Genomic DNA, 16090 nt, shown 5'->3' on the forward strand with positions numbered 1-16090 from the left:
TACTTTCCCGCTCGCCATTTGCTTCTATATTTTCATTTCTCATTTCCTACCTGCTTCTAGCAGCATACAACCGGGGTGGCTCGTGCTGTGTAAAGAACTTATCTCCACTGTACTTGCTCCTGGACTACTCGTCGCTAATTCGTTGCGCGTCTCTCACATGCAAATCGGTTCAACCTGGAGAAGTCATCTAGCACGTTTAGCCTCTCCATTCACTGTGCACAGTCGTACGACATCCTCGCGACGTGGCTGGCGTACTGTAACTTCCCAATTTTCGTCAAGCCTGTAGTTCCTGTTTTGTACGCCTCCGCCACTATCCGCTTTCACCTTGTACTCCGCCAAAAATTATCCACAATTACCTTTCTACTGGTCTGATTAGCATTTTGTACATCGTCAGCTTTGTATGGCGGCCTGTGTTCCTTGATCATAGAGTCTCTCATTCACATGCGCAGCCCGTGTCAATACGTAATCGTCAATTTTAATGCCGAAAACTTGAGGCGATTTGATTCGGTAGCACGTTATAATCTCGCATTGGGCACCAATTCACAAATGTATCCTAAAGAAGACGATGACAATGCAACAAATCGTCAAGTAGATTTTCAATTCGCTAACATAGACCATAGTCTGTAGCATCTTTTAAGGGCAGAGGTACCGTACCAAAATGAACAAAATGGTAGAATAAAAGGAACAATAGTGGTTCCAAGCCACTGCCTTACGGTACACCAGTTTTATTCGTGAACCGTGACGATACATTCGAGCCAAGCTTCACTTGTAAGACCCATTCGCGCATTTGATAGAACTGTTGCGAAATACCCAGTCGGGATAATTTGTTAAGCAGTAAGCGATGACTGATGCGATCGAAGGCAGCTTTTAAGTTAGTATATGCATCACGTCTACTTGCACCTTGCGCTCCATTTCAATATTGCAATTAGAAGTCAAGTCATGTAGGTTTGTCATCGTGAAGAGGCCATGTTGGTCAGAAGAAACAGTGTCTAGTCTAATCTAATCCTCCACTGATGCAGCCAATTCTTGAAAGCATCTTGGAAAATGACGATTACTTAAATCATTCATTTTTCTTGTCAACGGCCAGGCCAACTATGCAGTATGTACCGCAGAGAGAATTCCAAGGAATCAAGTGGAACCAGAAATAGTACCTAATTCCAATTCCGTTCAACTCCAAGGTAAAGGAAAAGAGCGTGGACCTCCCGTACCAAACGCTTGCCATATAGATAATGATTTATTTACAGCCATTGTGAGTATCTTTGCTAATAAGTAATAAGGTTAAGTGATACTTCAGACCCTCGGGGATGAACTAATGGGATTTAGACGAAAAACCAGGCTGCAATTGGTCAAGGATATAGCGCCTTATTTCGCTCTCTGAAAATAGATCATTCTACCAAAAATATTAGTTTAAATAATATAATATTTGAAAATAAAGTTGAAGCCTAAAACTATAAGCTGAAATCAAAGCCTAATACAACAGTTGTAACATCAGGGATTGGCTACTCAATTATACAAATTTGAGTATTTCCAGGTATGACCACGTGGAGGCGCTGGGTAGGGGCTTGGGATGGCTAGAGCTATGGGCGCTTCTTCCTAGTTGCCTTGGTCAGAAGAAATAGTGTCTAGTGCTACAAATTAAAGTGACACTTACATTATACTTAAAATATTTTTGAGGTGACACTTCGGTGATCTCCACTCTTAAATACTGGAAACATGAACAAATGATTCCAAAAATTAAAAAAAAAATTCTTGCGCGAATGATTTGTTAAAGATACAACAAAGTAGTGTAGCATTTAAAAAAAATCAATGTTTTGGCGGCAGTGGCAACATATCAGGAGATATCTCGAAGATGTTAAAGTCGACGTAATTGGCTGGAAGTATTGACCCTGCTTCATCAATTTCTCTACGGTCCAAGATCACAAGCGGAAACAGACGAAAATAACAAATAACTCACATGAATTGGGTTCTATGGACGACTCAGCTCCATTAAGGTAGACTTCCGAACGAATCGATGAGCATTTGTTCTGCAGAGGAAAAAGATGGCCCGACTTCCAGCTTGTTTCGTTGAATCACCTTACTGGTATTATTGTCGGCGGTGAGTAGAGATCGCAAATATATAAACTCATCAACCACTTTCAGTTCATCGCCGTCAATAGTTGATGTCCGTGGGAGGCAAATGTTGCCCAGCTAGCACCAACTCGTATATCAGTGTACGAAAATTATCGTGAATATCTCCTAACAAATTCGAAATCGTAACTAAAGCTGGATAAAGTGGGACCAAGTTGATTTTATATCGTATATAATGATAATAAGTGACATACATACGATTTTCAGCACAAAATCGTATAGTAGTACGGAGCGACTCGCGCTTAATCGTATATTATCGTATTTAATATATTTAATAATTTAATAATTTAATAATTTAATATATAATTTATATAGTCGTAACGCTCAAAATTATTCGTAATCACGTATATCGCCTCCAAAATAGTACGGATTTGCCAATTTTGCGCATCAAATACGATTTATTAGCATGTATATCTGTACGTAATGCTTATTTTTATCTTTTTTATACATATGAAAATGCTAGCTGGGTGTTTTCTCTGTAGTCTCTTCCTACCATATAAATGGGTTTGGACGCATTGATTTATACTCCAATCCCCCTAGCCTCCGTTTTTAGTCTGGTGTGAATCACATCCGCTATTCCAAGGTATCTAGTATGGATGTCAAGGTCGTCTGCGAAGGCTAGGAGTTGGCAACTTTTGCTGAAGATCATTTCTCACACTTTTAATACTTCACACTGTTTAACATAGAAGCTACAACCCCTCTGTGAATTTCGAAAGGACTCGAGAATGACTCCGAAACACACACATAGCCCATCACTCTTACCAGAGTAGCTTTGACCAGTCTAATCAGTTTGTCCAGAAAACTGTTTTTGTGCATTATCTGCCACAGCTGTTGGCGCTCGACGGTACCGTATGCCACCTTGAAATCCACGAAAATGTGTTGCATGGGCAGGCTATATTCCCGACGTTTGTGGAGGATTTACCGTTTCCATTTGGGCATTTTTTAACAAAAAAACATTTTAACATTTATATATCAATTTTGTTGATTTTTTCGGTGAACAATCAGTGATTGTTTAACACTAGCAGCAGAGCAGTAGCGGACGAGTTGCACTTTAAGTGGTTTCTGTTGTCTCGATTCTCGCTGAAAGCATCATAGTTTTTATTTTCACCGAAAAAATCAACAAAATTGATATATAAAATTCACGGTGACGAACTCCAACAATATTTTAACATTTAACATTTTTTAAAACTAAAACTGAAACTTCTTGGTTTCAAAATTGTTTAATGAAAATATTAGCAAACTTTCTCAGTAATCACGGGAATATTATACAGTAGGATTTCGATTTTGGCATGCCTCGATTTTGGCAATACAAAATGTTTGCCTTACAAAAATATGCTTAAATATCAGTCAGTTTCCGCATACATGCTTTAAATGACGCAAAAACGATGCCCTCAGTGTGTTCATTAAAAAAAAGTTTGCTATTATAGAATGTTTTGAACAACAATATTTTTATTGCCGTAAGACTATGACTTCCCGCAAGTTGCGAAAAACTTACTTGCACCGGACGGATAGCTTTCGGCGGACTTTTCAAGCATAAAATTATTACAATCGTTGATTAATAATATTTTCTCAATTTCTAACGCATTTACATTCAATTTTTTCATATCAAAAAAGGGTCTCGATTTTGGCACGGCTTCGATTTTGGCAACATAGGCGACACGCATTTGTTGCCAAATTCGAAGTCCAACTGTATAGACAAAAAGTTGTTCAGAAATGATCCACGGTGGTGGAAAACTGCTTTCATTTACATGAAAATATTTTTGTTCTACGATGATTGGTCATGACTCATGAATATTTTCCTTGAGATTTTCTGGAAAACCCTTTTATTTGCTTCTTCTCTTCCTCTTTTATTTTTTTCAATATATATTCATTTAATAAGAAAACTTATTGGTTTTTTTAGTTTCACTTTCTCATTTCTTTACCCCATTTCAATTTCGCATTTCTCTTTGCAGCAATCCCTTTGTGTTTTTCGTTTGTGTTTGACTTTTTGGGGGTTTTGGCGACGTGATTGTAAATTTATTATGTGGAACCTAAATCGTGTATTTCTGAATAAATCAACTTAAATAGTAATCTACAGATATGTGTTAATAACTGGCTAGGTTTATAGTAAAAATGCAACGTAAAATATTGCTGAGTACGTACCTAACACGATATAATAAAGCACAAAGAGCTTTGCAAGAAAAATTACCAGTGTCCCATAGCCTTTCGTCGCGAAATGTTCCATGTGAAAATCCATTTTACTTTGTTCGTTTTCAGAAAACCTGACTGACTGTTTTTAAATGAAAAATTAATTTTTAATTATGCTCATCCATGGTGCTTTTCGTTGCCAAAATAATCAAGACAGTGCCGAGTTACTCGAGTTAAAGCTTTTTGTGTTTGAAGACCATTCTGCTGTAACGAGCTTTCTGGAAGAGTGCTCCTCGTGGCCCTAAGTAGCTGGATGGAGCCCAGTATTTGCCGCCTTCTATTAATTAGATTACGGAAAATTGCCCTGATGCCGGTTTCAAAAGTTGATGCTTCTGTAAATTATTTTTACTTGAGAGGGCACGAAATACGTCGAAAGATAGAGTGTGTTGCGTACAGCAGAAAATGATTATCAATGAGGCAGGCAACATTAACAATGTAACATAATGTTGATCAGCCATTCGTTAAAATTTCAATAAATTGTCTCAGTCGTCAGCCTGTCGTGTTTTTCACCATATGCAATCAGCTTCAAAAAACGCTGCGAGTGTTTTACGAACACATTCTACGAACGTTGTTGATAACGTGTAGGTAAATACCTAAATCGCGTATCCAAATGATTTCTCGGTTTCAGCTGCGATATATATTTTGCTAGGTTTTCCAGTATTTGTCCTTCTTTGGTGCGCAGTAACAGAAGAACAAACAGCCATTGCAAGTATTTACTATCCACTTTGACAGTCGCCATCAAATTTCGTGATACTGCATCTAGCTGCAGAGACAGCAGTGCAAATGTTCGTTTGTGTGTTCCTTCCTGTCGCCGGCAGAAACGGAATACAGGTTGCATTAAAAATACTTTCAATTTAGCGGCGCATTGTGTACCTCGCAGTAACGGAACGGAACTGCATGTAGCAAAAGGCTTCTACTTCCCGTCTCTATGTCTGCTGCACCACGGAGATGTTTCACTTTACCTTGTGCCGACGGAATATGCAAACAAATTAAACTGAGTGAATTTCGCTCGCTGAAAGTATGCCGTAAATATTTGCCCGCTGTTATCCGGTGCAAGGTTTCTCTAGCTGCCTGTTTGACCGATTCGATCGATTCACCTGCTGTGGCAAACCGCCGCGCGCCGTCGGCAAAAGCACTGCCGTGTAGTTAAACAATGTTTTCAGCCGCATTGTCGCCGTAATGAAATTCTAAAACAAATAACAATCGTCCCTAATCTGTGAACACTCAATTCTATGTACAACCGCGAATATTCATTACACCGCAGAGCGTAGCGAGCCGACGGGTATCCAACCCACTAAAACTGTTCGCAGAGCTGCGAGTTGTTTTTAGTTACATAAGTGAAAAATTCGATTGTTCTATGTTGAACGTCAATTCTCACTGTATATATTTGTTTCGCTAAAATAATCATTCTCTATATCATTCTATCTATATTTATACTATTTCTAATATTTTTCTAATTTTATTTCCTGTTTTCTTCCAGATTGGAATAGAGTCGGTGACCATGAACGAGTCCACCGGCAGCTGTCAGTGTCCTCCGACAGCAAACTGCTGGACGACGACATCCGAGAAGAAACACGTGTGATAATGCGACCTAAGAAGCCTCCCCGGCCAAAGTCGGAAGTTTTCCTAAACAAACACGACCCGCATCCTAGGAGAAAACGGTTTAGTGCTTTCGGGGTGAGCTTTTTTTCTTTTTAGACATTTGACTTAGTTAGTGTTAAACGAGATAACATACTAGAATTCAAAACTTTGAAGTTCAAAGTTGGAACTTTAGTCACCGTAAACTAGTTATTGTGCAAACAATCCCACAAATAAACAAACTAATTATTATCCGGTTGGCTGACTATTTTCTCCGAAAAAAACCGGCAATAATAGAATTTGGTAATTAAAAATGATGATTGGTTTTTAAATTTGCAGAGTCTCCTGATTCAAATCGAGTAAAATTCAATAATATGATGGTTATTATAGCTATAAAAGCAACTTATTGTTGGCGAATAAAAGCTCTCAAATACGACATTCAACGTTGTATAAGGCAGATGCGACAACAATTGTTCTCAAGGACGGTGCATATAAATTTCAATTTGAGTTTATTTTATGATATTCATAGGGTGTGTACTCAACTCTTGCGTTTTCTCTCAACTGGATCAGTGCAGTCAGTGCACCACCAGTGGCTGTGACACGGAAATCCCTGTGGTTCCATTTTGTTCTGTTATGAAATATAATATGTGACATAAAAATATCTTTACCTTGGAACGAAACATACAAAATGTTCATGGCTGAAGAGTAGAAGACATTTGCGCGCATAGACACTAATAAAATGCAAACCCTCAACTATAAGTGGAAATAGAAATAAATTCGCACATGTTTACGAGTGACTCATTTCACGAGCGTAGAAAGGATGTCGAAGCTCTGACTGAAGCTAACCTAATATTTTTTTTTAATATTTGGAATCATAAATTTTATAAAGGAATTTTCTTTTAACGTGGTTTGTTTTTTTTATTACCTACGGTGCAACTTATTGACTTAATTCTTATCACATTTTCCGCTTTTTACGCGGTGTGAAAGAAAACCTGTACCGTATCTCTCGCACAAAAAACAGCTTTATCCAAGTTTCGATACTTGACTATGTCAATCTTACTTACTTACTTATGTGTCCATGTCCGGCAGAACAACGGGATGCAATCAGAGATCTCCACTGCTGACGGTTACCCGCCATGGCTTTTACTTGTCGCCAGGACAGGTTCTCGTCTACAGCCCGGATGTCGTTGGCTAGGCTGCGTCGCCATGAACATCTGGGTCTGCCTCTTCTACGCTGTCCTTGTGGATTCCAGTCGAGTGCTTCTCTGCAAACCTCGTTCGCTCCTTTCCTCAAGGTGTGTCCGATCCACTTCCACCTAGGTTCACGAAAATCTGTGGCTATCGGCCGTTGATGACACCGACGATGGAGTTCCTCATTGGATATCCAGTTATCAGGCCACCAGTCCTGAATGATGTATCGCAGGCACCGGTTAATGAATACCTGCAGTTTTTGCGTTGTCTCCGCTGAGACGCACTACGTTTCGCAGGCATACAGCAGTACGGATTTAACGTTTGAATTAAAGATTTGGGGTTTCGTATGTACAGTGATCTGGTTTGAGCGCCAAATGTTTCGCAGACCTGCAAAGGCACCCCTGGCCTTCCTGATCCGTGTGGCTATATCAGTCTTGGTACCACCATCGAGCGTTGTCTGGCAACCAAGCTATTGGAAGGCGTCTACCTGCTCAACTTGTTGTTCCGCTACTGTGAAATTGGCAGAATTGTCAGTGTTCACTACCATAGACTTAGTTTTCGCTACATTGACTGTGAGACCTGCTGCCTTGGAGCTCTTGGAGAGGTCTCTAACTTGCTCTGCATATCGTTTCGGCGTTGTGTGAGCAAGACAATGTAGTCGGCTAGGTCAAGGTCATTTAGCTGCTCCATCGTTAGAGGATTCCAAGGCAATCCTCGATTTGGTCTACTATCTATTGCTCTAACTAATATCTCATCCATAACGTTGAGAAACAGAAGCGGGGATAAAATGCAGCCCTGTGTCACGCCAGCAGTAACCCTTATGGGGTCGGACAAGACGCCGTCGTGCAAAACCTTGCACGAGAGCGCCTCGTACTGAGCCTCGATGAGATGGGCTAGCTTATCTGGAACTGCTCTACGCCTAAGTGCGCTTCAGATGTTTTCGTGGTTGATCGAACGCCTTTTCGAAGTCAACGAACACCAGCAGAAGGGAGTCCTGGAATCCGTTGATCTGCTCCACTATAATGCGGAGCATTGTGATATGGTCTACACATGATCGGCAAACACGGAATCCAGCTTGCTGCCGCCGGAGAGCAGCGTCGATCTTCTCCTGGATCCGGTTGAGGATTACCTTACAGAGTAGTTTGAGAGTAATACAGAGCAACGTGATGCCACGCCAGTTACCGCATTCAGTTAGGTCTCCTTTCTTAGGGACTTTGACAAATATGCCCTGCATCCAGTCCACCGGAAGAGTTGCGGTTTCCCAAATATTGCTGAAAAGCTGATGCATCATCTGGGCTGACAAAGATGGGTCAGCTTTGAGCATTTCGGCTGAAATACAGTCTATCCCTGTCGCTCTATTGGATTTCATACTCTTGATGGCTGCTACAATTTCATCCAGCGTTGGCGCCTCCGAGTTTACGCGATTAATTCGACGAACTGTAGGCGTCATACGCTGCTAGTTTTGTTGGTCTCTGACATTTGAAACTCGGAAGAGTTGTTCGAAATGTTCAGTCCATCGCTTAAGCTGGCTCAGTAAGTAGCTGGCTTAAGTCAGTAGCTGACCGGCTCTGTCCTATAGCGGCATCTTTGTATTCGTCCTGGCACCACTAAGGCGGCGAGAAATATCGTACAACAAACGGATATCACCATTGGCGGCGGCGGTTTCTCCTTGTTCGGCTAGGGAGTTAGTCCAGGCTCTCTTGTCCCGCCTACAAGCACGTTTAACAGCCCTCTCCAGTTCGGCTTATCGTTGCCGGGCTGCTGTCTTAGCCGATCTGGTCCGCGCTCGCACAATGCCGGCTTTCGCCTCTCTCCGCTCGTCGATCTTCCTCCAAGTTTCATCCGAAATCCACTCCCTCCGCCCGCTGCGCGCTTTGCCGAGGGTTTCATCACTAGTCGTGATGAAGGCGTTCTTGATGCTGGTCCATTGCTCTTCGACGGTTCCACCAGGTGGCAGCTCCGAGGCTCGAGATTCAAGTTGTTCGATAAAGGCCCTTTTCACCACAGGATTCTCTAATCGGCGGACCTCGTAGCGGCACCCAACTTTCTCCTCCCGTCGTAGAACACGTGCGACGCACAGATGTATCTCAGCGATAACAAGATGGTGGTCGGATGCAATATCACCGCAGCGGTTTGTTGCGTACATCAAAAAGGCTCCTTCGCCATTTCCGGCTGATGCAGATGTGGTCGATTTGGTTTTCTGTTCGGCCGTCGCGGGAAACCCACGTGACTTTATGTATTGGTCTATGGGGGAAGAGCGATCCACCAATGACCATGTTGTTATTACCACAGAATTCTGTAAACAGCTCCCCGTTTTCGCTCATCTCTCCTACCATGGCGTCCCATGACGCGTTGTTTGACCCGATGCATATTTTTTAAGCCTCATACACTTTATTATTAGAAATTACAGAACGTATTGACAGAAGTCTTTGTTTAAATAACCTAAAGAGTTATTTTTGAACGTTATTGTAGAATTTCATATATGAGAGAACCAGCTACAACTATGGCATGTAGTAGAATTTTATGGAGAATCTCTCGTTTACTCAAACTTTTATTTTGTTGCTAGATGGACAATAAAATGAAATCTTATCCCCTATATTCTCGGTTTACGTTTTGTTTACAAAGTTACATAGCCACAAAGTCATAATACAAAGTCACATAGTTACTGAAAAATAGTTTTTTTAAGCATCATTTAAATAATTAAGTTCATGGTTGTTTTAAATCTTTTCTGTGGTTGGATCCTGCTAAAATGAGCAGAAAAGTCTATAGACACGAAAGCTGAAATATACTCGTAAGACTCATTGCAAAAAAACCTTGACGACCTTATTTTCTTATACATCTTAACCTGCTGCAACACTGATAAAACGAATTCTATTTCTTCTTCTTCTTCTTCTTCTTGATCACGGCTTTGGACAGAACGTTTCTTGACATTTTGATATTAATATCACAACATTCTGACTATGCATTCAAAAGTTATCATCTTTCAAAAACAAAAATTCCGAAAAATTTCGAAAATAATTAATGCGCGAATATTTCCCTTTTTACTTTTGGAGAAAAAGGATATCTAGAACAAAATGATGGACTTTAAAATTTTTCTATGCGTAAGTTTCGTGCTTTATTTCAATTTTGTAATGTATTTGAATTGAAAAAAATATCTGGGTAGAGCGTTAGACATCGCGGCTCAAACAAGTCCGCGTTGTCTGGGCCAACCTTCGCGTTGAAGTCGCCCATGTTGATTTGGATGTCCCCCTTCGGGATTTTCTCAACCACGCTGTTCAGCTGTGTGAAATATAACTTTTTCATGCGAATTTGATTTCGTATCTGTCAGTTACAACCGAGATGTACAAACCATATTGTTTACTGGGCACTTCCAGTTCATCGCCGTTAATAGTCACTGTCCGGGAGAGGCGTACGTTATTGTCCCTGGATCCGCTTTCTACCATATATTTGATTTTTGACACATTAACTCGTAACTCAATCATCCTGGCCTCCGTTTTTAGTCTAGCGCAGGCCACCACCGCCGTCCCTAGGTTTAAAGTAATGACGTCAAAGTCGTCTGCGAAGGGTCTACGTAAGCTAAGCTAAGGTAAAGCTATGATGGTAAAGTCGTTGGCGAAGGCTTGGAGTTTGCCAAAGATCGTTTCGTATCGTATGCTGCCCTGAAATCCACTGCTTAGATAGTTTTTCCTAGCTCTACTTTTCCCCTCCATCGCTTGCTGGAATTTCACCGTCAAATCAGTCATTTCGTGCACTCTGGGTTTCTTCACCTAGCACCGTGATTGTGGGCTCATTGACGACCGAGAACGTCATTCGTCTTCGAGAATCGAGCTCTAGGAAGTTCCACAGAAGAAAGTAGAGGCTCCTCCAGCAGTTGCGTGTAGTTTTCAACAACTTACGGGTTGTCTAATTACCGATGGTTCAACCGAGTAGGACGGCTTTCTCACGATATGCAGTTCGATAGTTTTGAGCGCACATATACTGCTACTAGATAATGATTCGTGTCGATATTCGCACCTTGTAGGGTGGTTGGTGTTCGAGAAAAACCGGCCATCGATGAAAATGTCCATGTTCAATCCATTCCATGTCCGTGTCTCGTCACTTTTGTCCATATCGAAAATTTTGAGTCGAATTTCCTTGATTATTTGTAATATTTTTAGATTTAGGTAGGTTGCCTTACTAGGGTCACGCTACTGAGTCTCATGATGGGACTCCACAGGCCCATTTAGCTTTAGTGTCGAGGCAACACATTTATTAATTCAGTCGTCCACTCCGAATCAAACGCTGTCATTAGCTGCTCCTAATAAGGAGGAATCGTCAAGCCGTCAAGTATTCCCCTGACGTGGGTACAGATGCTCGCGGCTAAGAAAGGAATATGAAAAGTTCTCAGCGATATTAAACTAACAATTTCATAAACTTGCATATTTAACCAGAACTGACAATTTTGTAAAAACCCTTTTCTAGAAGCTCCACACTTGTCATGTATTCTGATAGCTGGGTGCAAACTCTGTCGAACAAATAAAATCTCTTCCGAAAGCGAAATATAGTACCAAAGCATTGCTTTGCTTTGTATTCGGTCGTAAATATGCACATGTTCAAAATTTCGTGAAACTCAGAGACCCCATTTTGTACGATATTTCCAAAACATGCGTGCGAAGCTCCAAAACAATCAAAAAATGGACATAATGTACATAATGTACATGACCTATTCACGACATCAACTGAGTTAAAGTGGAAATAATAGGTAACCATTAATAAAATCCAGTTCCATCGAATGACAGTATAGAAGGCTTCATGCTCCACTTCTGCTGCATTATTCCTTATGCTGCACTAAAAGCTGAAATAGTCATTCAGTGGCAATAAATCACATTATGGTTTTGCAAACGAATCATTTTCCTGTCCGCCTGTGAGTTCATGCTACTCAAATCATAGATATTTATTGAGGTGGTAATGACGTTGACCTCAGCCGTGACTAATGGTCATGAAAAATTATGTTAAAAGAATTGTACAATAGTACAATGATCATAACGCCTTTTGAATATGAATGAAAAATACTATGATAGGTTTACAACCAATGAAAAAACTGCAAAATACCACACACTAGAAACATTAGATTTATCAAAGCGCAATTATGTCGTTTAAATTACACCAACCGAAAGCTTTCAAATAGTAAAACCAACCAAATCCATCACCATCGCGGGCGAAATCTAATTTCGAATTGTGTGGTTTTCCGCACCTTTTTGCTCCCGATCTGTCGGGGGAATGCAGCAGCAGCAGCAGCAGTGCCATATAATTGGAAACCGTGGTGGCCTTTAAACGCAATGTCACTAATGAAAAGCAAAATGCGAAAACTAATTAATCCTACAGTGAATGAGCGAGCGAGCGAGCGAATGTGCTCGAATTGCGCTGCGGAACTTCCGCCGGAATCCGATCGAACTGATTGGGCATTCGACGTTCGTCACATAGTTCAGGGCACAGCAGCAGCGGTGACATTTGATTTGTCGTTCATTGTGGGATAATTTACGGCAGTTTCAGAAGAAGCCCAGAGAGCCCGCAAGTCGTACATTCAGGTTCATCTGATGAGAGTAATATTATCATGAATAATGAATAATACTGAGTAATGAATCATTAATTTTATAGTTCATGTTGAACAATATTATGATAAACGTTTACATAATTTTATCAAATCATTTCTTCAGTAGCGTCATGCACAAAATTATAGCTGTAACAAAAATCACATTCAGTACAACTTTTTTCATATACGTAACATATATCGAACGTACTGAGGGCGTACTGACAAAAGGAGAAGCAAATGTATGCATAGCTTAAGGAAATCAATTTCTCGCTCACTGAGAATGGAAATAAAAACTTTGCTCGAACAGGAAATCGACATTCAGAGGAATTTGAAACCTTCATTTCCAATCCGACATATGTACCATTTACGTATGCTGCAAAAAGTGGAAAAGTACTTTCTTTTTTTCCGTTGAGTTTCAATCACTGGGGGAAAGCAAACGTTTGATGAAGCGGAATGAAGGAGCGAGTTACTTTTAATACAACATGTGGCTGGGAATTTTAAATGAGTCGGCCACATGTGAAGCAAATTGTCTATGTGAGTTTGATGCTTTAAAAATCGTAGAATATGCTAAAATTGTCTGAAACATAGAACGGTGTTTTGAAGTTGAATAAACTTACGGTAGCAGCAGAATGTGGGCTCCAGTGTGAATATGCTCCAGGTGCAAAGTCTAAATTTGCTAAACGCTGGCGTTCTGGCAAAATAAACAACCGAAAAATGCCAGTCAACAGCAGTTCCGGTTGGCAAAAATGAGTGAAGTAAACAGAAACGGATTGGACAATCAGCGTTCCTTCTGCTCGTTGTGAAAAGCTGTAGTCTTCATATTTTAGCATCAAAGGAGCATTCTTTACTGCCCCGAGAGATGACACTAAACAAACACGAATATCGTACCATGTATGTCTTCGAGCGTTAATATAAGAACAAACATTTGCGTAAAGCTTTCCTGCTAGTTTGGCTTTGCGAAGCAAGGAGCATATTGCAGAAACTGAACGACGAGAGCATGTTTCGTCTGGACGACAGACGACTGTCACTAGTGGTAGTGTAGCATAGCATGCAGAAGATTAGGTCAACAGGATGGTTACGAACGATAAGAAAATTCCGTTTTTTATTGTCATGCGAGTTAACCTCTTCATACGTACGGTCGATCGATTTGAGGCAAGACGACGGCAAGCGTTATCCGCAAGCAGACAATGAGAATGAAAATCCAATCTAACTGCCGACCAAAACCAATCTGAATGGAAGTTTTTTTTATTGCAAATATTGTAATTATTCCTTCGTTCATGTTTCTTTACAGGGCGACTCTCCGTTTGGCAAATCAGAAGCTTATATCAAACTAGAGCAACTTGGAGAAGGATCTTATGCCACGGTATTTAAGGGTTATAGCAAGTAAGTATCCTCGCCACAATTGCTAGATTTATTTTACGGTTTAAATAATTTATATTGATCACTCTCAATTTATATGTATTAATATTGCTTATTGGTGGTTTTATCAACGCTACATTTTATGCTTTTTTATCTCTACCTGTGTCTCCTTGCATATATCTAATTGCCCGATAGAAGCAAATAGACACGATTTGTTAATGTTTATTGTTTGAATGTGGTCATTCAATCTGATCTTACTCGAATCTCTATATCGTCTCTAACACTAACATTAAATACGATTGAATACATGAAACTAATCAACATGAAACTAGCATCTCAAAGTACCCTGAAGAATTGAAGAAAATCATCAATTCAAATATAACAGGAGTTCAACTCAAGAAGTCATTTATCAAGAGCCATCGAGACTATAAGAGTGGGAATCGTTAATCAAAGGCTAACGGGACTGTGAATAATCGCGTGAATTATTATAATTTCGGGCTGTTTCTATAGACTCCATTTTTTTAAGCTCATTGCTGCTACTATCGAAACAGCGAACAGAGATAAGAAAGGACTAAGCCGCGCCACCGTTTTAAATGCCGACGAGTCTAACAGCAGTTTTTTTCCTCCTGGAAAGTGCGAGGGTTATAAATTATGCTCACATTCTTTCCGTTTTTCTTATTTTCACCCATACGTGTGTAAAGAGTGTTGCTGCTTGCTGCAGGACTCACTCGAGCAAAATGCGAAAGAACAATAAATTTAGTTGAGATCTTATAAATTTGATGATGCCTCCATTAATTCTCGACACTAAGGCCACTAAGCTCACGACTTGACAAAACAGTACATAAATACATATATATGTATGTGAAGGAGAGGTTAGATAATGGGGATCCAGGATAAATGTGCTCCTTTTAGTTGAAACTTTCAACGTAAAGTTGGTCGACATAAACGTGCACTATTATAATCCTTCACAAATCACTTTGCACGTCGTAAATTTTTCTTCCGTGTTTTCTGGTAATTGAAAATGTAAAAACTCTGTTTCCTCGTTTTTGGAACTGTACAAAATTATTGAACAATTTTTGCAAACGTAGTGTGGGAATGGGAAGCTCGCATATATTTATTTACTTGTGTTTACATCAACAGACCTTTTGGCCCTACTGATAAGATAATTTAGAAAATAAAAGGAGAGTATGTTTGTTGACGTGGCGTTTCTTTTTACTGGGAGTTATCCGTTGCTCAATGATTCTTCAAATGTTTTCCGATTTCATTATCACCGAAAACTTTTTTTATGCTAGGCCATATTGCTATATTCTAGCATTTTTGGCCCGTAAACCTAAATTTTGCTAATTTTTGATTGATTTTAGCCATTTACCATTCCAATATGCAGGCTTGATTTGCTCTTTTTACTTAATTTTTGCTCTTTCGACTACAGCCTCCCAGTCAAACAAAATTCGAAACAGTGATGCATAGACCAATTGTAGAGTTGATTATTATCTATAATATTGTTGAAGAAAATATAGTTTTATCTTTTATGTTTATGGCGCTATGGCGCTGGTTGCCAAAAGAGCTCTCTTTTTGCTACCAATGGCATTGTAGCTCTGTAACGCTATAAATACAAAAGATTAAACTATACTTTCTTTAATAATATTGTACATTGCAACATTGTACATTGCAACTCTACACTTGTCCTATAAATCACTTTTTCGAATTCTCTTTGGCTGAGGCGCTGTAGTCAAAAGAGCAAAAATAAAGTAAAAAGAGCAAATCAACCCTGCCAATATGCATGATCAAATTAAAAGCGCATATGCCGCTAAACTGCGAAAACTATTAAAAATTTATTATTTACCAGCTGACCCGACAAACTTCGAATTGTCACAAATTAAACTGTGTTGTACATAAATCGTGAATCTCGGATGACCTTCGTCGCAATCTCGACTTTCGCAAGCTTCTGAGGAGTTCAATCTTAGATGATTCATTTTGGCAGTTACGTAACTATAAAAGCATGGGTAGTTTAATATACAAATTTGCAATTTTTCCTCACAGTAAAGTATAAAACATCCCCTCTCATTGCTTAGCCAG

General features: G+C 39.9%; 1 protein-coding gene across 2 annotated transcripts in view; it reads left to right on the forward strand.

The window, feature by feature from the left end:
• Positions 1 to 16090, forward strand: part of LOC128738697 (cyclin-dependent kinase 14) — a 227282-nt gene that overhangs the window by 191836 nt on the left and 19356 nt on the right. For both annotated transcript variants that reach the window (XM_053834021.1, XM_053834022.1), the window contains 2 exons: positions 5795 to 5991; positions 13947 to 14038. In XM_053834021.1, the coding sequence (XP_053689996.1) occupies positions 5795 to 5991; positions 13947 to 14038 (289 nt within the window). The remainder of the gene's footprint in view (positions 1 to 5794; positions 5992 to 13946; positions 14039 to 16090) is intronic.

Source organism: Sabethes cyaneus, chromosome 2, assembly GCF_943734655.1.
Source record: "Sabethes cyaneus chromosome 2, idSabCyanKW18_F2, whole genome shotgun sequence".
Lineage (NCBI taxonomy): Eukaryota > Metazoa > Arthropoda > Insecta > Diptera > Culicidae > Sabethes > Sabethes cyaneus.